The 21,237-nt window shown below is 57.9% G+C and overlaps 3 protein-coding genes across 9 annotated transcripts in view; 2 read left to right on the top strand and 1 right to left on the bottom strand.

The window, feature by feature from the left end:
• The first annotated feature begins 1,602 nt into the window (after positions 1-1,602).
• On the top strand, positions 1,603-4,981 carry HGH1 (HGH1 homolog). Its single transcript, XM_083358005.1, has 6 exons — positions 1,603-2,152; positions 2,225-2,325; positions 2,403-2,501; positions 2,612-2,703; positions 4,359-4,481; positions 4,594-4,981. The coding sequence occupies exons 1-6, from the start codon at positions 1,623-1,625 to the stop codon at positions 4,726-4,728; spliced, it is 1,080 nt and encodes a 359-aa protein (XP_083214131.1). The 5' UTR covers positions 1,603-1,622; the 3' UTR covers positions 4,729-4,981.
• Positions 4,982-6,009: 1,028 nt separating this feature from the next.
• LOC310637512 (testis-specific serine/threonine-protein kinase 5-like) lies at positions 6,010-16,164 on the bottom strand (the record flags this gene model as incomplete). The annotated part of the gene is made up of 8 exons (XM_083357967.1): positions 6,010-6,449; positions 6,637-6,819; positions 7,713-7,828; positions 7,901-8,033; positions 8,968-9,023; positions 10,240-10,442; positions 11,455-11,562; positions 15,961-16,164. 8 exons carry the CDS (start codon positions 16,162-16,164, stop codon positions 6,010-6,012), a joined length of 1,443 nt encoding a protein of 480 aa, XP_083214093.1.
• Positions 16,165-20,178: 4,014 nt separating this feature from the next.
• The window catches only part of MROH1 (maestro heat like repeat family member 1), a 38,059-nt gene continuing 37,000 nt past the window's right edge, over positions 20,179-21,237 (top strand). For 5 of the 7 annotated variants that reach the window (XM_083358968.1, XM_083358966.1, XM_083358970.1 and 2 more), the window contains exon 1: positions 20,182-20,652. In XM_083358968.1, the coding sequence (XP_083215094.1) occupies positions 20,631-20,652 (22 nt within the window). In that variant the 5' untranslated portion in view covers positions 20,182-20,630. Of the gene's footprint in view, positions 20,653-21,237 lie in introns of all 7 variants that reach the window. The other 2 variants (XM_083358971.1, XM_083358967.1) reach the window with 2 other exon arrangements.

The raw sequence follows: 21,237 nt of genomic DNA, 5'->3' as shown, positions 1-21,237 counted from the left end.
AAGCTGCATCAGGTTGCAACAAAGCAGTGGTAGCTTGTTGGACATCCCCGAGCAAAAGCAGAACCAGAGGGTAGAAAGGCAGACTGTTGGAAAGTTTTTCATAACCCACCTGGTGACCTTTGGCCTCAAAGCTTACTATAGAAGTTTTCTCAAAGGGTGCTTAAGCCAGGGCTTTTCAACCAGTGGTACGGGTACCACCTGTGGTACATTGGCACCTGGCAGGTGGTACGTGACCCTCCTAGAGAAGTAGCGGCGGAGGGGAATGAGCTGAACCGGAGGCAACACCGCACAAGCCTGAGCAAGAGATGGGTGGAGCTGTAGGGCTGTCAGGAAGCGGAGGCGCCAGGATCAGTGCTGGAGCTCGGCGCTGATCCCGATGCTTCTGCTGAGCCCAGAAGAAGCGCCAATCAGCTGGAATGTTGCAGCATCTCCAGGGTCTTGTGATTTACATTTAGATCCTTGACAACCGATTCATATTTATGACGGTCACAGTGTCCCAGGGTCATGTGAAGTGACCAAAACCTGCTGCAACCACCCAGCAGAGGTGTGTGTGGGGGGAATAAAAACCAAACACCCCCCCACCCCACCCCCGCTGCCAATCCTCAACAGAAATGCTCACAACACTGAAAATCTCGGGACAGGAGGAAGAGTGCCACTGGGTGGGCAGGCACGTGTCTTGCTCGGCTGTGGCTTGGGGGGCACTTTTTTCAGTGCCATTGTAACTCTGAACAGTCACTAAGCGAACTGTTGTAAATCGAGGACTACTTGTACTTCACTTTTTTCCCTTTTTTTGGTCACGTTTTTGACACCTTCCTAGACTTTTGCCATATCCTAAAAGTGGTACAATGGCTGAAAAGTTTGAAAAGCCCCGATTTAAACCGTTGGGATTTAAGGGGGGGGCGGTGTACCACGTGGTAATGAATGGATGGAAGGAATGAGAATGAAGCCAAAATTCGCCTGCTGGGTTGGCTGCTTCGAGTCAAGATTAAGGTCGGGCCTTGATTGGAAGCAGCCACCCGGCGGCCAATGACGTGGGCAGCGTAGGCTGGACAGGCAGAGACTGGGGGGCCACGAGCCTGGGAGGAGGTGCCGGGCAGAAGTGTGCAAACGGACTCGTGAGACGACGGGGTTTGGCTAAACAGGAGCAATAAACGGGTGTGTGTGCATGTGTGTGTGTGTGTTGCGCGGTCAACGTCCTAACAGATGCGGAGAGAAACGGCGCCGAAAAGGCCATGCATCCCAAGGCTGGATCCCGACCCTTTGATTCCGGAACGGGGATCTCCTTGAGCGCCGATTCCTAGCAAACCTCCCTCCGGAGCCGCAAGTGAGGCCAGCGGACGCCCGCGCTTCTTCCAGAGGGAGCGAACCTCTCCCCGGAAGCCAGGCGGGCCCCGCGGGGGCTGCTGCCCCAAAGCCCGCCCGGGGATCCCCTCCGGAGCGTCCCGCCGAACTCACGCCGGGGAGGCGGCCGGGAGCCGGACTTCAACTCCCGAGAGGCGCCGCTCCGCAAGGTCTCTTCCGATTGGCTAAGGCGCTCCTCGGGCCCTCTCTCGGCCCGCCCCCTCGCCAGCCCCGGGCGCGGATTGGCGGGGCGCCGCGAGCGCGGAAGCGGGCGGCCCAGCATGGAGGAGCGGCGGGCGCGGGAGCTGCTGGCCTTCCTCCGGCCCGAGGCCCGCGGGGACCTGAAGGGCGGCGCCGTCCGCCTCGTGCTGGGGCTGACCGGGGGCGCCGAGGGCCGCCGGCTGCTGCTCGACCGCCCGGGCTTCCCGGAGGCGCTGCTGGCCTTGAGCGGCGACCCGAGCCCCGCGGTGGCCGAGCCCGCCTTGCAGGCGCTGGTCAACCTGGCGGCGGAGCCGGGGGCGGCCGGGGCGCTGCGCGGAGGGCTGCCGGACCTGCTGCGCCGCCTGCTCGAGCCCGCCTTCCCCCTGGCCCGGCCGGCCTGCGCGCTGCTGGCCAACTGGTCGCGCCAGGAGGGTCCGTGCCGGGCGCTCTGGGAGGAGCTGCGGCGGGGCGGCGCGGGGCTGCTGCCGCTGCTGGAGGCCTTCTGCGGGCCGGACCCGCGTCCCGGGGCGCCCTGGCACCACCTGGGCGCGCTGCTGGTCAACCTGAGCCAGCTCCCGGAGGCCCGCGCCGCCCTGCTCGACCGCGCCGGGTAAGGCGGGCCGGGGGGGGACTGCGGCGCTGGGGGAGGCGGCGCTCGGGACTGACCCGGCTCTCCCCTTAGACGCGCGGTGCAGAGGCTGCTGCCCTTCACGCGGGACGCGGGCTCGGCGGTCCGGCGGCGCGGCGTGGCGGGGACGCTGCGGAACTGCTGCTTCGACTGCCGTGAGTGGCGCCGGTCTGGCTTCGGCCCTGGGGGAGCAGCGCCGGTCCCGCCTGGTGACGGGCTGTCTGCTTTCCAGGGCACCACGAGTGGCTGCTGAGCGAGCAAGTGGACCTGCTGCCCTTCCTTCTCCTGCCCTTGGCAGGCCCTGAGGAGCTCCCGGAGGACGAGATGGAAAGTGGGTGCCTTCTCCGGGCGGGGGAGGGCGGGGGAAGGAGACCCCCGGAGGCTGCACCGTGGCTGCTGCCCTGCGCCCTTCTTTGACCCGCCCGCTCCTGACCCTCGCAGGGCTGCCCCTGGATCTGCAGTACTTGCCAGCCGACAAGCAGCGGGAGCCGGAAGCTGACATTCGCAAGATGCTCCTGGAGACCCTCCTGCTGGTAGGTGGGCAGGTCGGGTGGGGGGAGGGTACGTAGGGGCTGCTCTGTGCCCAGGAAACTGCCAAGTGGACCCTGGAAGCAGCTTCCTCTGGGCTACAGAGCTCAGCCCCATCACCACCAAGATCCAAGAGGTCGACCTTGAGGCCTCTCATTTGTGGAGTCCCTCAGGGATCGGTCCTCTCGCCTCTCCTGTTCAACATCTATATGAAGCCGCTGGGTGAGATCATTCGTGGTTTTGGAGTTGGGTATCATCAGTATGCTGATGATACCCAGCTTTTTCTTTCCACCCTGAACCAACCCAGTGATGCCCTCGACGTGATGTCCCGTTGCCTGGAGGTGGTCCGGGTCTGGATGGGGAGGAACAGGCTTCGGCTCAACCCTGACAAGACTGAGTGGCTGTTCGTGCCGGCATCCCGGGAAATTCCGATTATTCCATCTCTTGCCATGGGGGGTGAGCTATTACCCCCCATAGATAGGGCGCACAACTTGGGGGTCCTTCTAGACTCACAGCTCTCTTTGGAAGAGCATATTGGAGCTGTGACTAGGGGAGCCTTTGCCCAGGTTCACCTGGTGCGCCAGTTGCGACCCTATCTGGACCGGGATGCCTTGCGTACAGTCACCCATGCACTCGTGACCTCTCGTTTGGACTACTGTAATGCTCTCTACATGGGGCTGCCCTTGAAGTCCACTCGGAGGCTCCAACTGGTGCAGAATGCAGCCGCGCGAGTTGTGCTGGGAGTCTCCCGATACTCCCATGTTACACCTTTGCTCCGTGAGCTGCATTGGCTGCCGGTTGTCCTCCAGGTGAGATTCAAGGTGTTGGTAATGACTTACAAAGCCCTACATGACATGGGTCCGGATTACCTACGGCAACACCTGCTGCCGGCGTCAACTTCCCTCCGTCCAGTGCGCTCCCACAGAGAGGGCCTCCTCAGGGTGCCTCCGATCAGAGAATGTCGATTGGTGGCCCCCAAGGGGAGGGCGTTCTCTGTGGGCGCGCCAGACCTGTGGAACCGCTTGCCGGTTGAGCTCCGGATGGCCCCCGACCTTCGCTCCTTCTGGCGCGATCTAAAAACTTATTTATTTGAGCAATCTGACCTGGTCTGATGGGTTAGGGTTGGGGTTTTAATATGTTTTTAATACTGTTTTAAACTTGGGCTAAATATTTAATTCGTTTTTTAACTTTTGTATTTCGTTTTTTATATTTATTGCCCTGTACACCGCCCTGAGTCCTTCGGGAGAAGGCGGTATAAAAATATAATAAATAAATAAAAATAAATAAATAAATCTTCAGGGGCCTCCCAGCTCTTCCCCACAAATCCCTATTAATTGAGTCTCCCCCACCCCCCACCAAATCTGCACCTTTTGTGCAACTCTGGAAAAGAGCGATCCTTTGCTTCCTGGCTTGCATCCTTGCATCAACTGTGTTGTGGACCTTGATGGCAAGGGGGGGGGGGGGTCTAGAAGACACAGACTGGGTCTCCTGTTCCCCCCCCAAGAGCCTGCCCCACCCAACCAGGCTGCTGGATTCCTTTTCTGGCTGTGAGCAAGAGGTCCAGAGGTTTTCTGCCCCCAAGAAAGTGACCCTCCAAGGGACGCAGCCAATGGCTTCCCTCTAGAGGCCCCGCTGCCAGTGACCCCCCTCCTCTTGACAGCTCACGGCCACCAAACCGGGGCGGCTTCTGGTGCGAGAGAAAGGCACCTACTTTGTCCTGCGAGAGTTGCACAAGTGGGAAGGGGACCGTGGAGTCCGTGCTGCCTGTGAAAAGCTGATCCAGGTGAGTGGGGAGTCAAGGGGGCCTCCGGACCCTTCCCTTATGCAGAGGGGCTGGGGACTTTTAGGCTGCTCCTCGGCGCCCCCTGAGGCCTGGAGGTGTTTGCCCTGAGCAGGTCCTGATTGGTGACGAGCCGGAGGCTGGGATGGAAAACCTGCTGGAGGTGAAGATCCCCCCAGAGGTGGAGCAGCAGCTGCAGCGCCTGGACCAGGGGGAGGAAGAGGCGGCCTTGCTGGAAAGAGCTGCGTGAAAGAGGGAGGAGCCCCCTCCACTGCCGGGCGAGAAAGAACTTTCTTCTTTGCAGCTGGGCACTGAAAACCCGGCCACTCCTTTGCTGCCAAAGGGGCTCCTTGGCCCTGCCTCGTGACTGGACTGAGGGCCCCCATGAAGGCCGTTCCTCTGCAGCCTGGACAGACGAGAGCTGGCATCCCTCCAGCCCCTGAAAGGGCGTGCTGAAGGGGGAGGGGCCGGAGCTCCCTCAATAAAGGCTGCGGTGCACTTTTCTTCCTGGCTCTGCCCTCCTGCCTCGCTCAGGGAAGTGGGCAGTCTCACTAGGGCGCCTCTGCCTGGCTGACGGGCGCTCCTTCTTCCAGGTGCCAGGCTGCAGGTGCACAGCAGGTGAGGGCGCTGAGAGAGCCACTCTGGTTGCAGGGGAAAGGATCCCTCCCTTGCTGGCGAGGGGAGGGTCTCCTGGCTGCCAGCCCTGCTTGTGGGGGAGGAGGCTGCTACTCTGGAAGGGGCGGGGGTACCCATTTCCATTGAAATACAGTACGGGGCAAAAAGGGGGCAGGGAGCAATGCGGAGAGGGCCCTGCTGCTTTCAGGGCAGAATTCAGCCCCTTGCTGGAGAATCCTCCCCCCCCCCCGCCAGGGTGGGGAAGGGTCTGCAGAAGGAAAGTCACACTCAGCTGTCATAAACAGTTGTCAATACTTGGGGGTGGTGTTGGTTTGGTCACGTGAAGGGATATTTCTGTTTCAGAAGGCCTGAATGGGGGAGGGGATGCTTGGAGCAGGCAGCCTTAGATTGGACCCCCCCCCAAAAAAAAGAAACCATGGGCTGAGTGAGGGAAAGGCCCTCCCATTTTCAGGAACGGCACAGCTGCTGAGCAAATGGACAAAGCCAGCTGTAAGTTGGGGGGGGGGCTTGGCCTGGAGCAGCTACTCTGCACAAGCGCAGGGGGGTCGACGGCCGGGGGAGGCCAGCGCCCCTCCCTGCTCTGCCTTAGGAAGCGCGGCGGCGGCGGGGGGGGGAGTGCCGGGAGAGAGGTGGGGGGCGGCCGGGCTCCAGCGGAGGAAGAACGGGCGTTAGACAGCAGCACACACAGCAACGGTACACGGATGTATATGCAGAAAGAGCGGACAATCGCGCGGGCGGGCGGACGGGCGAGGAGCGGCGCGGCCGGCCAGCCGTCTTTCGGGTCCGGGACCGCGGCGGGCGGCGCGCGCATCGCAGCAGGCGGCAGCCCGGGCGACTCTGAATAAGCTTTAATGGGGCTCGTCCGGCGGCGGCGGCGGCGGCGGCGGGCGAGGCGTCACGGGCAGGGCGTCATGCTGTAGAGGGAGTGCACTTGCTTGGAGAGGCCGGCCGAGGCGCTGCCCAGGGCGGCGGCGCGGGCGGGCGCCTTGTCCCCCAGCCGCTTGCTGGCCACGTAGGCGCTGGTGGAGAAGCCCGAGCCGGGCTTGCGGAAGTTGGGCAGGTGGTGGAAGGGCTGCAGGCTGGTCAGCAGGCTGGGCCGGTAGAGCGAGAGGCGCGGCGGGCGCTCCGTCTTGCGCGGCGAGGGCAGCTGCAGCACGCAGTTGGCCGGCGTGACCGGCGGGCTCTTCCGCTCGGCCTTGGCCCTGGGCGGGAAGGCGCCGGCGGCCGAGGAGGCGCGCGCGGGCGGCAGGACCTTGCTTTCCTTGGCCGGGCCCTCGGCGGTCTTGGCGGGGCCCTCGAGGTCTGGCAGCTGGGCCGGGGGGCCGCCGGCCTCGCCTGCAACGAGACGCGGGGGAGGGCGGGGGACGCCCGGTCACGCCTTGGGCCCCGCTTGGGACGGCCGCCCGTCCCGTCCAGGGTGGGCCCGGCCCTCCCCGCCACCGAGCGGCGCTCGAAGGAGGCACCCGCGCCTCTTTGCCCGGCGGGACTCGCGGCGCCGCTCCGCCCGGGGCCTCTCCGGTACCTGGTGCCGTCTGAGGCTTCTCTTGGCCCACGGAGCACTCCGGGTGGACTCCCATGGAGCTCATCACCCGGTGGAAGATGGCCGAGGTGGCCGGGAGCATCCAGCGGTGCGTGGCCACCTGCTGCAACCCCAGGCGGGCCGCCGGCTTCAGCTGCAGCAGCCCCTCAATCAGATTCTGGCATTCTGGAGGGGGGGCGAGAGGGAGAAGGCAAGCTTGGTCCCTCCTTCCCATCTGCTGACCCAGCCCGCAGACCCTGCTGGGAACTGCGGGCTGAGGGCCAGCCGTGAGTGGACCTGGCTGGGCCTGGCATCTCCCGGCCATATGACTGTGCGGATGCTGCGGGGTCACAGCTGTCCCAAAGGGGCTTTTCCAAAAGGCAACTGGGCTTTCTCGGTTCTGTCCTTTGAAAACGTTTTCTTTCTAGAAGTGAAACATTTTCAATGGAAAAAACCTGGGAAGCCCCGTTGCCTTTGGGAAAAGCCGCTTTGGGGCTGGAATTCGGGGCTTCCTCAGGGAAGCTGCAGCTGCCGGGAGGTTTCTTTTGCCCCTCCCCTGTGACCTCCCCCAGCAGAACCTGCTCCACAGCGCAGGCCAAGCCAAGCCCCCTCTAGGGAGGGGGGAGGACTCTGCGCTGTGTTCCCCACCTCTCTGAGGGGGCTGTTGCTCAATGTTGGCGGACTGAGGGGGACCTGTGGGGGGAGGCACTTGCCCAGGGTCTTCCTGCTCCCACCGAAGGGATCGGCCATCGGGAGGCAGGGCAGGACTGGCACTGCAGCCCCCTCCTTGGAACTGGATTCCTGGGCTTCGGGGGTCTCCCCGCAGTGCAGCCGGTCCCCAGCAGGCCAGGGGGGCTCGGCCCCACTGCCCCAGGACCAGTTTCCCCCCTCCCCTGCTGCTGTCCCTGGGGCCCACTTCTTGGTGGTTTCGGGGTGTGTGTGCCAAGGACCAGGCTCGCTTGTGGGTCTGAGCCCAAAGCCACCCTCTGGCAGCCGAGGGAAGAGCCAGTGGCAGAAGGCTGTTGCGGGCAAGGCAGGTGGGGGAGAAGAGCCCCTTTGGGTGAGGCGTCCCCTCGTACCTGGCGAGATGGGCTGCCGGAAGGCCAGGCCTTGCTTGATCACGTGGATCATCTTGTGCGGCTGTCGCTCCTTGAAGGGAAGCTTCCCTGTCACCATGGCGTAGAGGATCACCCCACTGTGCGAGAGGAGGGGGTCAGGAGGGGCCTCTGAGTCGGCCCTCCCCCCACCCCACCCCGGCTGTGCTTACAGGCTCCATAGGTCAGCCAGCTCCCCATTGTATTTTTTGCTCATGAGGATCTCGGGGGCGGTGTAGGCCACAGAGCCACAGAAGGTGCTCATTAGGGAGTTCTTCAAGGAGTAGCGGTTGGCAAAGCCGAAATCTGCAAGGAGAGGGAGCCGTCAGATTCTCCACCTTCCCCCCGGAGCCCAGCCCAGCCCCCCCAGCAGGTAAATTTATCCCCAGGTAGGCTAGAGACAGACTAGGAGTGGCACTTGGCAGCATGCAGAGCAATAAACGTCAGCCTCAGTGCAAGAGAGGTCTGGGCAAAACTCAGAAGGACAGAGTTGGATGGGAACTTGGAGGTCTTCCAGTCCAACCCCCTGCTCATGCAGGAGACCCTACACCATTTCAGACAGGTGACTGTCCAATGTCTTCTTAAAAACTTCCAGGGATGGAGCATCCACAACCTCTGAAGGCAACGTCTCTTCCCTTGATTAATTGTTCTTGCTGTCAGGAAATTTCTCCTTCATTCCAGGTTGGGTCTCTCTCTGATAACCTTCCATCCGTTGCTTCTTCTCCTGCCTTCAGGCGCTCTGGAGAATAGCTTGACCCCCTCCTCTTCTTTGGGGCAGCCCCCGAGATATTGGAAGGCTGCTATCCTGTCTTGAGATAGTAACTCTTGAGATATTAGCCTAGACTCCTGGAGAGGGCCGGGGTGCCCATACGTCCCTCACGTCCATGGCACTTCATGGGCTAATTAGCTTCCTTGGGCAACGGATCTGGCCTTCCAAATGCCCGGGGAAAGAGACCAGATGGGAAACAGCCTGCTGAACGGAGCAACTGCAGCCTCAGGTCAATGCCCGAGAGTAGCCACTGAGGCAGGAAAGCTCCTCTTGCCTTTAAAGACAATCGGAGACATAGCACAAAAGACCAGGGAGGGAACCCGGATCATTTGGGCTGACTGGGGGCGGCTGCCATGTTGATCCCCCCCCACCCGGGGACTGCTGTGTGTTGTTCTGTAATGCTGCTCCCTTCTACGGCAAGAGGCAGGATGAGGCCGTCCCATCTTCCTCTCTTCCTAGAAGAAAACTCACCTGTCAGTTTAATGAAGCCACGTTCATCCAATAAAATGTTCTCGCACTTCAGGTCTCTGTGGGGGGGGGGAGAAGAACAGGGCCGTTTGTTGACCAGCACGGATGCTTCTCCCTTGCTTATTCAGCCAGGACAAGCCCCGTCTGGCCCAGGATGGGGGTCGCCCCCTGCCTAGCGGACCTCTTCCAGTGTGCCCAAGAGGGGCTTCTTTCCCACTGCAACTTCCTGGGGGGGGGCTGGAATCCAGGGGACGCTGCCCACTGAGTCATCCGCCTTTTGGCTTATGACCTCATGCGACTTGCTCAAGGACCGTTGCAAAAATGATCGTGTAATCCAGGGATTGTGTGGTGACTTGACTGATGACCATAATGACTCCTGACCAAAATTCTGGGCTCAAATGTGGTTGTAACGTTAAGAACGAACTGCAGCTATATCCATAGCCATTAACTTTTTATTTCTGTGAGGTTAGATTCACCACAGAGTTGTCTTTTTAAAAAAATTAAATTGGGGCTCAACTCCCCAGCAAATCTGACTCTTTAGCTCAGGGGTAAGCAACCTTGTCTCTTTTATGACTCGTGGACTTCAACTCCCAGAATTCCTGAGTCAGCTATGCTGAGTCAGGAATTCTGGGAGTTGAAGTCCACGAGTCATAAAAGAGACAAGGTTTCCTACCCCTGGTTTAGCTCTTTGGTGTAAAGAGATCCTTCTAGCGATCTGGATTTTGCTTTTGTTTACATTTCTGATAGTTGGACAACCAAGAGGTAATTCAACAAATGCTGGAATAGAATCTTCCACTAATGCAGAGTTTGTCCCCTAGTCAGAGTCGTTAAAGCTCCCCCTTTACCTGCAAGTCTTCCTATATCTGGCAATTATATGAAGCAATCTGGAGGAAAGGTGACCTGCTAGTCACCTCTGGATACTCCTCCGTGCGCAGGTGGGATCCTTTTTGCATAGAGGATTTCCAGGTCATCGGTCGACGTGCTGGGAAACAATTCTGCTCCCCCATGAGAGGGACAGAATTACCTCCCCCCTCTGTGGCTTCTCCATCTCTCAAGAGTCCTACTCTAGATTGTAGTCTTGAGCAACAAGAATTGTGATGCCGGCAGTTGCTCCTCCCACTGTGCACACTGGCCCCCTGTGGCTCTGCTTCCTGGGAGAGGATCCAGCCTGGTCCTGAGCGCCTCCTGCTGGAGGGGTCCCTGGCCTCGGAGAACGCCTGCCACACCCCCACCCTGTCATTGCACCCCTCCCTTCCGCCCGCCTGCTTATCTCACCTGTGGACGATGCCAACATTGTGACAATGGGCCACAGCGCTGACGATCTGTCGGAAAAGCCTCCGTGCCTCCTCCTCCTCCAGGCCAGGGTACTCCCTCCGGTCAGACGTGGCGTTGATGTGCTCCAGGAGGTCCCCCCGGGAGGCCAGCTCCAGCACCAGGTAGGTGCGCTTGTTGTTCCTATACATCTCATAGAGCTGGATCTGCAGGAGAGCCGAGCGTTTGCTGAGCACGGAGCCAGACAGCCCACCGCCTTCCCCTCCTCCCGCATGGATCTCCTAGCGCCTTGCAAGGGGACCCTGATGCTCTGTCGCCAGATCCCCTGTTGCTTTGGGGTTCATGGCTCAGCCAATAGCAGCAGCAGAATAACAGCGTTGGAAGGGACCTTGAGGGGGTCTTCTAGTCCAAAGAGAAGGTTAGTTCTTCACACAGGGACAGAGTAGTTGTATTCTCTTCAACAACTATTTGCTGGCAGAGCATCCAGGAAGCCATCACTGAAGAGAATACATCATCCATCTTCTGCATAAGATGTTCTTCTGGCCTTGGGGGATCTTGCCCTTTTCCCTACTGGATTTCGTGGTCTGCTGGAGCCCAAGATAGAATGCGAACTCTCCTTAGACCAGGGGTCTTCTGACTTGGCCCTTTTATGACTTGTGGACTTCAACTCCCAGAATTCCTTAGCCAGGCATGCGTGTCTGGCTGAGGAATTCTGGGAGTTGAAGTCCACAAGTCATAAAAGGGCCAAGTTTGAAGACCCTTGTCTTAGACTTTCCTTGCTAATTAGCTGACCAGCAGCACCAGGACTACCATGGTGGATGCTGTGGGGCAAAAGGGCCAGGGGAGAACGTTGCTGAAAGGTCAGGAGACACATGGGGATGGGCAATTAATTTTCCCACATGAGAAACTTGGATTGCTGTTGGGGGCCCAACCAATCGGGCCGAGAAGATGCATAAGCGTGCATGCACGCACTTGTGTAAATTGGAGGGGAAAATAGCAGTCGCCTTCAAAATAAAAGGGATCCCCATGGGACAGCCAAAGGGGCCATGAAACACCCAGAATATCCTGGCATAACAAGCTATGCTGCAAATTGGATCTCCCCTCGTGTCAGCCATCGGGGGCTCCCCAACACACTTTGGCCCGCGAGGTGTGTTGGGGTGCTTTACTCAGAAGAGGCCCATCAGGGTTGGGGGTTTCCCTTCCGCTGCAGAAACTCACCACATTTAGGTGCTTGTAAGTAACATTCAGGGAGTAGATTTCCCTCGGGAGGAACTTTTTGGTATATTCCACCGGGGCCTCTGCTGTTGAGATTATCTTTATGGCAACCTGTGGGAAGAGGAAGCAGAGGTGAAGCAGGCGCAGGAGAAAGCCCTCGGCCGTGGAGCTTCAGGGCTGATGGACTTTCCTGGCCAGGGTGGGTGAGCATCGGTGGTCCCAGGACAAAGCATTCGGAAAAAGAGAAGAAATGAGACACTGTATTAAAATAATCAAAACAGAATGCAACCTGTTTCAACAGTAAAACGAATTGCCAGAATATTTAGGCCGTTTAAAAGCTTAGCAGCTGCAGAACTAGCACTCACTTAGCCACAACTGAATTGCTAAGAATGCCACTTCTCCAAAAGTAAGGTCGAAAGAAATATATGCGTAGCAAGTCTGCAAGAGGCGGGACCCCTTACTCTGGGAGGAAATCCCGGCCGCTGGCAGGTGCTGTGCGTGCGCCCCAGAGAAAAAGGGGAAGGCCCTGAAGTTTGGTCCTGAATTTTGACTGTCCTTGCAGCCCATTATCCTTTTGAACGCCCCCTCTCACGCTCAGAGGAGCAGGGCCAATGCAGCCAGCCACACCAGGTAGTAAGTGGAAGGAACCCCGGCAGAGCAGTTTTCTCGCTGCCCCCCCCCCCACAACGGACCTGCAGCTTTTGCACAGAATTGGAGGGACGGAAGGCGGCATCAGAGCGTCCCTGACTGAGCCAAGGATATGCGCACAGGGGCCGGTGTGAGAGCCATCGCCCCTGCTGCATACAAGCAGCATACGTGTGCATGTTAGTCTGAGAGGTGCTTTTTCCAAAGGTGACTGGACTCTTTTAAGCCCTGTGGACCTGAGCTCCTGGAATTCAAAAGGCAACTTTCAATTCTCCAGAATCTAAAAGGCAATTTTCAAAAGGCAACTTTAAGACCTGAGGACTTTAACTCCCAGAATTCCCTAGCCACACATGTTGGCTGGGGAATTGTGGGAGTTGGTCCATAGTCTTAAAATAGAATAGAATAGAGCTGGAAGGGATCTTGGAGGTCTTCTAGTCCAGCCCTCTACTCAGGCAGGAGAACCTATACCTTTCAGACACATGACTGTCCAGTCTCTTCTTAAAAATTTACAGTGATGGAGCACCCATGATTTCTGGTGGCAAGCTGTTCCACTGGTTAATTGTCCTCTCTGTCAGAAAGTTTCTCCTTAGTTCCAGGTTGCTTTTTCTCTTTGGTCAGTTTCCAACCATTGTTTCTTGTCCTGCCCTCTGGTGCTTTGCAGAATAGTTTGACGCCCTCTTCTTTGTGGCAGCCCCTCAAATACTGGAATACTGCTATCGCGTCTCCCCTATTTCTTCTTTTCTTTAGACTAGCCAAACCCAAGTCCTACAGCCATTCTTCATATGTTTTAGTTTCCAGACCTTTGATCATCTTAGTTACTCTTCTCTGAACTTTTTCCAAGGTCTCAACAACTTTTTTGTAGTATGGTGACCAAAATTGGCTGCAGTATTCCAGGTGTGGTCTCACTACTAGGGTTTTATAAAGCAGCACTAATACTTCTTGTGATCTTGACTCTATGTCTCTGTTTTTTGGCTGCCACTGCACACTGCTGGCTCATAGTCAAGCGATCGTCCACTAGGACTCAAAAAGTCCCTCTCACAGTTGCTGCTTTTCAGCCAGGTCTCGCCTAATCTGTACTTGTACCTTTGATTTTTCATTTTGTTGGATAAGGCCCATAGTTTCCAAATTATGAAAAATCAACTAAATAGTCAAGACCCATTCCCATGCTGTTCCACCTGCTTATCACTGCCTACAATTGCAGGGTAGAAGGTGACTGACTCTTTCCTTTGTGTGCACTGGGATCAGGATGGATCTACTCCAGCCTCTGGGGATCTGGAAAGAACAACCATCGGCATAAGCGGGCAAGATCCCCAATTTGCCTCTCTCTCCTGATCCATAACCACCTGGGACATTCCACTTCAAGTCAAATCATCTCCAGCCATTTTGGAGCTATGGGATCACAAGAACCATCTCTGGCACAGTTTACAATGTGGTGTAACGGATTTGTTCGTTTTAAATGCCTGTATGCCACTTCAGTCATTGGATTCTCAGCAGCTTACAAGTAGCAAACAATACAACACAATAATCATCCTTATATCAAAAATGACCGTATTACAGTGACCTCTCTGTGGGGCAGCCTGTCACCCCATACTTGGGTAAAAACTCCCTTTTACCCCTGGCAGGAGCCCCTCATCATCCTGCAGGCGCTCTCTGGACATCCAATACAGGTAACACCCACCCCCATCCTGTCTACTCTGATTGAAAACCAGCTTCCAGGCAGGGCCATAAAATGTCCCTGTTTTGTCTACTCTACTCTAGAGCAGAGGTCCCCGACCTTGGCCACTTTACGACTTGTGGACTTCAACTCCCAGCTATGCTGGCTGAGGAATTCTGGGAGTTGAAGTCCACAAGTCGTAAAGTGACCAAGGTTGAAGACCCCTGGTCTAGAGGGCGAATGGTGTGTGACTTGAATGCAGTCTGTGCCATGCTAAGCTACATTTGTAATCTTGTGATGTAGGTCAGAGGTGTCCGACTTTGGCAACTTTGACTTGTGGACTCCAACTCCCACAATTCCCCAGCCAGCATAGAATTCTGGAACTTGAAGTCCACAAGTCTTAAAGTTGCCAAGGTTGGACACCCCTATATAGTTTAAACAAAGCTATAACTAAAGTGCATTCTAAGAGAACAAATGAAACACACTTTTTGTGTCTGAGGGAAAGAAAATATTGCACTTAAGACCAGAGAGAGAGAGAGAGAGAGAAATTCCGGGTGCCGGCAGGCACTGTGTCTGTACCCCAGAGAAAGGGGGGAGGGCCCCAAAGTTTCCTCCTGAATTCTGACTATCCTAGCAGCCCATTGTCCTTTCCTACTGCCGCGTGGACAGAAACAATAGGGAAAGCTACAGTGGGAGGGTCGCACTGGTGCTGCCCATTTGGGAAGACCCACCTAAGGCGAATTCATGAATCATAAAATCAGAATCGCAGAACTGGGAGGGACCTTGGGGCCCAGAGCCAGCCTTGGCACTGAATTCCTGGGACCCGTTTCTAAGGTTTGCTCATCCGAAGCTGGCCCCGATTTCTTCTTTGTTCCATCCCGGTTCCTACTTCAGATCTCGGAGCTGAGAAGTAGATTGGCTGGCCAGCATAAGAACTGCAGGACTCGCGAGTTGCCATCTCCAGATGAGGCAGGAAGCATGCAGTGGGGAAGTGACACAGCATTTCAGTGCCTGCTGTGCTTTCAGCAGTTCTCGGGCAAAGGAGGGGGGGGGGCTCAGAATCCTTTACAGAAGGGAGAATTCTTCTGCAGCCTGAACTTGCTGGGCCCTGACCATAAGCCCCTCCCTGCCTGAGCGACAGCCTTTGCAGTTGATCGTGGTCTCCCAAGGAGTCAGTGCCTCAAACCTGCTGCAATGCTCCTTGCCATTCTGGTCAACGGCTGCCTGGGCTGCCAACTCAAGAGAGGGAGCTCCTTTGTTGCAAGACCCCTTCAAGATTAGCCCTCCCCCAAAATATCCTGAAGAAATTTGCTGCTGAAAGATGCAAACTTTCCTGAGAGCAGCTACAAAAATGCTCAGGCTGGGCCAGTAAACCAGGGAGCAGGATTAGACCACTTGCAAGTCAGAGCCCCACCACCTTTCCCAGACTGGCTGGTGTCCGCGATGGTTTCCAGTTCAGGTACAGAACCTTAATTACCCACCTTGGACAAAGGGCTGGGAGAAGGATCTGGGGATCAAGCGATCTCAGTCCAGAAAGCACTTGGTTCAAGCAGGCCTTTGGGCAAGGAGGATCTTGAAGGACGGGAGAGCCAGCCCACAGGGCAGGAAGAGAGCCAGTTTCTGCTACCATTCTTCGTATGTTTTAGTCTCCAGGCCTCTAATCATCTTAGTTGCTCTTCTTTGAACTTTTCCCAAAGTCTCAACGTGGCTTTTGTAGTATGGTGACCTAAACTGGATGCAGTATTCCAGATGTGGCCATGCTAGGGTTTTATAAAGCGGTACTAATACTTCATGTGATTCTGATTCTATGCTTCTGTTCATACAACCAGGGATTGTATTAGTTTTTTTGGCTGCTGCCGCACACGGCTGGCTCATGTTTAAGTGGTCGTCCACTAGGACTCCGAGGCCCCTCTCACATTTACTTTTTTTTTGGCCAGGTTGTGCTTAATCTGTGCTTGTATCTTTGGTTTTTCCTACCATTGTTCAAGTTTGTCAAGATCTTTTTGGATCCTGAGCTCGTCTTCTGGGGTTTTGGCTGTTCCTCCAGAAGACAATCTCAGGCTCCAAAAAGATCTCGGCAGACTTGAACAATGGGCCCTATCCAGGAGAATGAAACTTGTTTGAGGCGGCAGTGGGGCAGAAGCAGGAGGGCAGAGTCTCTTATCCAGCCCCTCCAGCTCTCCTGGGCCCCACCCACCCCTTGGGCTCACCATAGAGTGCCGCTTATTCCTGAGGTCTGAAGCCAGCTTGTAGTTCTGCATCATTTTCTCCTGGGTGGCGTAACCCAGATAGACTTTTGAGAAAGCCCCCGACCCAATTTTTTTGGAAGAGAGGAGGTAGCCATTCTCCTTGCTTTCCCGGACCTGCTCCAAGAATGTCCTCCTGTCGGCCTCGCGCTTCGAGAAGCTCTTCATGGCCCCGAATCGGCCCAGGAGGGGGTGGCCCAGCGACCGGGCTGGAAGAGGGGCTGCCGCAGGGCTGGGGGAGAGGCCGGCAGAAGCCCAGTTCAGATATGCACATCAGCTCTGCAAGGGGGGGCGGGCGCAGCGTGTGGGTCCTTCTTAGCACGGCGCCTTTCCCATCTTCCACTTGGGGGCTGCCACTGGCCAAGCACAAGGAGTGGGAGTCCCAGGGGACCCTTGTTGCTCTGGGCAGAGGAGTTTCCACAGTGACCGGCCGGCTCGGGCATTCCAGAGGGAGCCTTCTAGAACCGAAGCACAACAAGCAGTTGTAGAACTTCGGATCTCGGCCAGGGGGCCCACAGCTGGACTGGATCTCCACCCCCAGCCCTGCTGGCAGACGGTCCCAGGGCAGGGAGGCCTGGGGAGCCCCGCTCGGGCAGTGCTTCCCAGAGGCTGGGTGAGTCACAGACTGGATTTATACCTCTTGCTAAGCTGGGACCGGGTCTCTCTCTGGCCCTGCGTGCAAATTCAGCCCCTGCGGTTGGTCTGAACCCCGGGATTCCGTATGTTCTGCCATCCCAGCCAAAAATGGGATGTTCAGCAAGTCTGGATTAAGAGCGTGGCTCCTCCTGTGAGTGGCTATTTTGCCCTTCAGTTGTGTCTGATTGTCAGAGGCTGCCTGGACAAGTCCCTGCAGTTTTCTTGGGCAGGTTTTGCAGAAGTGGTTTGCCATTGCCTCCTTCCTAGGGCTGAGCGTGAGTGACTGGCCCAAGGTTACTCACTCAATTTTGTACCTAAGGAAGGACTAGAACTCACCATCCCCCGGCTCCTAACCCCAATGCTTTCACCGTTACGGCAACATGCCTGGCTTGGCTGAGGCCAAAGGTCGGCCTGGGCAGCTGCAGAGAGAGACCAGGGCTCTGGGCACCCAAACCTTTAATCTGGGCACACCGGATGCCTTTTCCTACTCACAAACAGTGGGATCAGCTAATCACTGCCATTTATGAACCTCCCCGGGAGCTCTGTTTCATAAAGACAGGAGAATCCCTTAGGAATCCCATTGGAAGAAGGGAAGGGATCTGCACGTGAGAAGAGGAGGAGGATGGTGCTTTAGAAAGACAGCCTTGAAAAATGGTTGAAAGGATGTGAGTTAACAGGGACAAATGTCAAGTTCTGCACATGGAGAAAAAATATCAATTTAGAATTTTGTGCAGCCTGGCTGGCCGTGCATACGTGAAAGAAATCACAAGCTGAACACAACCCCCCAGTGTGGTGCCACCGTTACCAGGCGATGCTGCTCGTGCAGAGTCTGGACGATGGGAAATGATTGTCCCACCCCATTCGGCCCCCTTGGGGTAGGGGCCCAGACCTGGCCGAGGAGGGCCACTTGGGATGGAGCGACATTGAAAGGAGGTGATAATTTAGAATAGAATAATAACAGTTTAATAATAGTTTAATTTCTATACCGCCCTTCTCCCGAAGGACTCAGGGCGGTGTACAGGGCAATAAGTACAATAAAAAAAACAATGTACAAAAGTTAAGATAGAATTAAATATTAAGCCCAATTACAATAAAATTAATTAAAATTAATATTAAAATTCCCAAATCCATCAGACCAGGCCAGCTGATTCAAATAAATAAGTTTTTAGGTCACGGCAGAAGGAGCGAAGGTCAGGAGCCGTCCGGAGCTCAACCGGTAAACGGTTCCAAAGGTCTGGCGCGCCCACAGAGAAGGCCCTCCCCCTGGGGGTCGTCGGTCAACACTCTCTGACCGATGGCACCCTGAGGAGGCCCTCTCTGTGGGAGCGCACTGGACGGAGGGAAGTGGATGCCGGCCGCAGGTGCTCCCGTAAGTAAACAGAATAGAATAGAACAATAGAGTAGAGTAGAGTAGAGTAGAGTAGAGTAGAGTAGAGTAGAATAGAATTGAATAGAATTGAATAGAATAGAATAAGAGCTGGAAGGGACCTTGGAGGTCTTCTAGTCCAGCCCCCTGCTCAAGCAGGAGAACCTATGCCATTTCAGACAAATGATCATCCAGTCTCTTCTTAAAAACCTCAAGTGATGAAGCACCCACGTCTTCAGGCAACTTCTGTTCCACTGGTTAATTGTCCTCAATGTTAGGAAGTTTCTCCTTAATTCCAGGTTGCTTCTCTCTTTGATCAGTTTCGATCCATTGTTTCTTGTCCTGCCCTCTGGTGCTTTGGAGAATAATGTGACCCCCTCCTCTTCTTTTGTGGCAGCCCCTCAGAAGGGAAGACCTGGCAGGGTGATACAGGGAGGAGAGGGTTTTTTTTGGGGGGGGATACTAATACCACTCTATAAATAGAACAGTCATTCAATGGAACAGAAGTTGCCTTCAGAATTTGTAGGGGCTTCATCACTGGAGGCTTTGAAGAAGAGACTGGACAGCCCCTTGTCAGAAGTGATATAGGGTCTCCTGCTTGAGCAGGGGGTCGGACTAGATGACCGACGAGGTCCCTTCCAACTCTTACTTTGTTATTCATTATCTGGAGGGTGGGAGCTACAGAGACAGGACGAGGACGGCAAGCCCAGTCTTAAGGCGGGCAGGGGTCCTCTGCCTTTACGTGCTTGAATGCCAGCGAGCAAAAGAGAGCGAGTTTGCGTGGGGTTTGGACACCCGCTCCCTTGCACCCCCACAACTCTGAAGTTTCTGGGGACGGGACTGCAGAGCCAGAAGCCCCTCCCGAAAGTCCCACTCGGGAAAGAAGACCGTCCAGAGTTTTGCAGAGCAAACTCGCCACACGGAACGGGGACAACAAACCGGAACCGGGACAAGGCCGGTGCCGGGCACGTGCCCCGGGCGAGTGTAAATTCTCCTTCGGCTAATTTGGGCAGTTCAAGGCAGCCCACGACACACACACCCCATAACCAAACAGCCGAAGGTCTGCGGACCCCGGGGAGCCCCGCTCCGGCCCGCTTCCCGCCAAGCTCGGTCTACTCCAGCGCAGCGCCCTCCGGCCTCGGCCACTGTAAGACTGGGGGACTCCAGCGAAGCTTCCGGTGGCCACGGCCGGAGGCCCCTCGCCCACCAGCCGGCAGAACCCGAGGCGGAGGAAGCGAGGAGGCGGCGGGGCGCAGTTTCAATTGACACGGGGGCGTGGGGGGGGGTAGCGCCCCAGCCGCTGCTGCTTTCCCTTTCACCGGAGCAGCGGATCCCGGGCCGAGAAAGGGGGCGGACCGGGGCGCCGAGCCGAGCCGCCGAAGGGGGCGAGAGGAGGCCCGGCGGCGCCTGCGGGAAGCCCACGGAAAAGGCGGCGGAGACATGGGCTGCCGCAGCGTCCGCTCGGCCGCTTCCCCTCTCCGCGGCGACGAGGCCGGCGGCTCTGCGGCCGAGAGAGCCCCGTGGCCGGAGAAGCGCAGCCTGCCGGGGCCCTTCTTGCCAGGCGGGGCGCGGGCGGCGTGTCTCGGCTGGCGGAGCCGCCCCGGAGCTCTCCGTCTGCTGAGCAGCGCCGCCGCCCGGGGAGGCCGAAGCCCCCCTCCCTCCCTCCCTCCCTCCCTCCCTCCCTCGCCCGTCTGGGCGCCCGCGGAGGAGCTGAGAGGGGAGCCGGTCGGGAGCCCCGATCGCCCGGCCCCGCCAGGCAAGGACGCGGCTGGAAGGGCGGCGCCCCCTCGCCCCGTTTGAGCCCGGCCCGGATGGGAGACCACGCGGGAATCCCGCGCCGAGCCCCGCCCCCAGAGACCGCGGCCGGGGAGGGGGCGGGGCCGCCCTTCGCGCGCCCGGGGCCGGCCTCGTCACGAGATGCCCTTCTGCCTCCGAGGGGCGGGGGCGAGTCGGCGCACGCGCGCTAGCGACGGACTGCCGCTGTCAGCCAACGGGGGCGGCGCCCGAAGCCGTCTGCTTCTCCAACGGGGCGCCCCTTCGCCGCTCGGACGCCCGTCTGCCTCTCCGGGGGCGCCCGCGGGCGGAGGGCTGCTCTTCCTGCGGGGCGCGGCGGGGCGGGGCCTCCCCAGGTGAGGGCGTGGCCTTAAATACCCGGAAGCGCTGCTGCCCGCTAGCCAGGTGCGGAGCCGTCGGGGCGCGCGAGGGGCGAGGGAGTGGCGGCGGTCCGGGCGGCTTCCTTCCACCTCCGGCCCCGCCGGGAGGGTCGCGCGTCGCCCGCTGCGGAGGCTTCCCCGGGGCTGCGGTTCCGTCCGCTTCGCCGTCCCGGCGCTCCCTCTGCGGCCGCAGCTGTCCTCCTCCTCCCGGCTGAGCGCCGCTTCTCTCCCCGCCCGCAGGACGCGCTGCAGGAGAGGAGCCGCGCCGAGCCCGTCTCTCCCGGCGGGCGACCGAGAAGCTGCGCTCGGGGGATGAGCCGGGCCGCCCCGCCGCTCTCCCCGGGCGCTCGGTCAGCGGCGAAGGGCGCCCTCGCGGGACCCGCCCGCCTCCTCCGCTCCGCGCCCGGAGCGCCTCGCCCGGAGCTCCCGCTTCGCCCAGGAAGACCCGAAGCGGCCGCCGCCCCCGCGGAGCCCGCAGCATGGCCGAGTCCCGGGTGAAAAGTAAGTGGGGCGGGGTCGGCCGAGAGGCCGGGAGGGGTCTGGCCTGCAACAGGGGATGGTGGTCCAGGCGGTTCCCAGAATTCCCCCAGCGGCATGCTGGATGTGGAAGCCCCCCCCCCATCTTCAAGAGCTTGAAACCCACTTGGCCAGATCTTTGCGGGAATGTGCGGAGCCCCCCCTCCCCTTCCTCTCCGCTGCTCCCCCCCCCGACCTGCCCCCCCCCCCGGCTTGCTCTCCTGACCGGAGACGATGAGGGGCAGCTTTGCGCCTTTGCCTCGTACCAGCCCCCCCTCTTTTACTGGAATTTTCTATGTGGACCCCATGGGGGGGGCAACCTTGGCAGCTTTAAGACTTGTGGACTTGCAGAGCATTGCTGGGGAAGTTTGAGAATTGAAGTCCACAAGTCTTAAGGTTGCCAAGTTTGGAAACCCAAACAAAAGATAAACATAAAGAGAACTTAGGTGGGAAAAGTGCAAAAAGCACTTAAAGAGAAGGATGGCCGAAGAAGTGACTTCCAATCTTCTTTGCAGCATTTGCAAACGAGCACCACCTATCCTCCCTATTCACCCCACAGAGATTCCTTCT

Source organism: Vipera ursinii (assembly GCF_947247035.1).
Source record: "Vipera ursinii genome assembly, chromosome: 3".
NCBI lineage: Eukaryota > Metazoa > Chordata > Lepidosauria > Squamata > Viperidae > Vipera > Vipera ursinii.
Note: the sequence above shows the minus strand (reverse complement) of the source record. Positions and strands in the feature narration are given on the sequence as shown.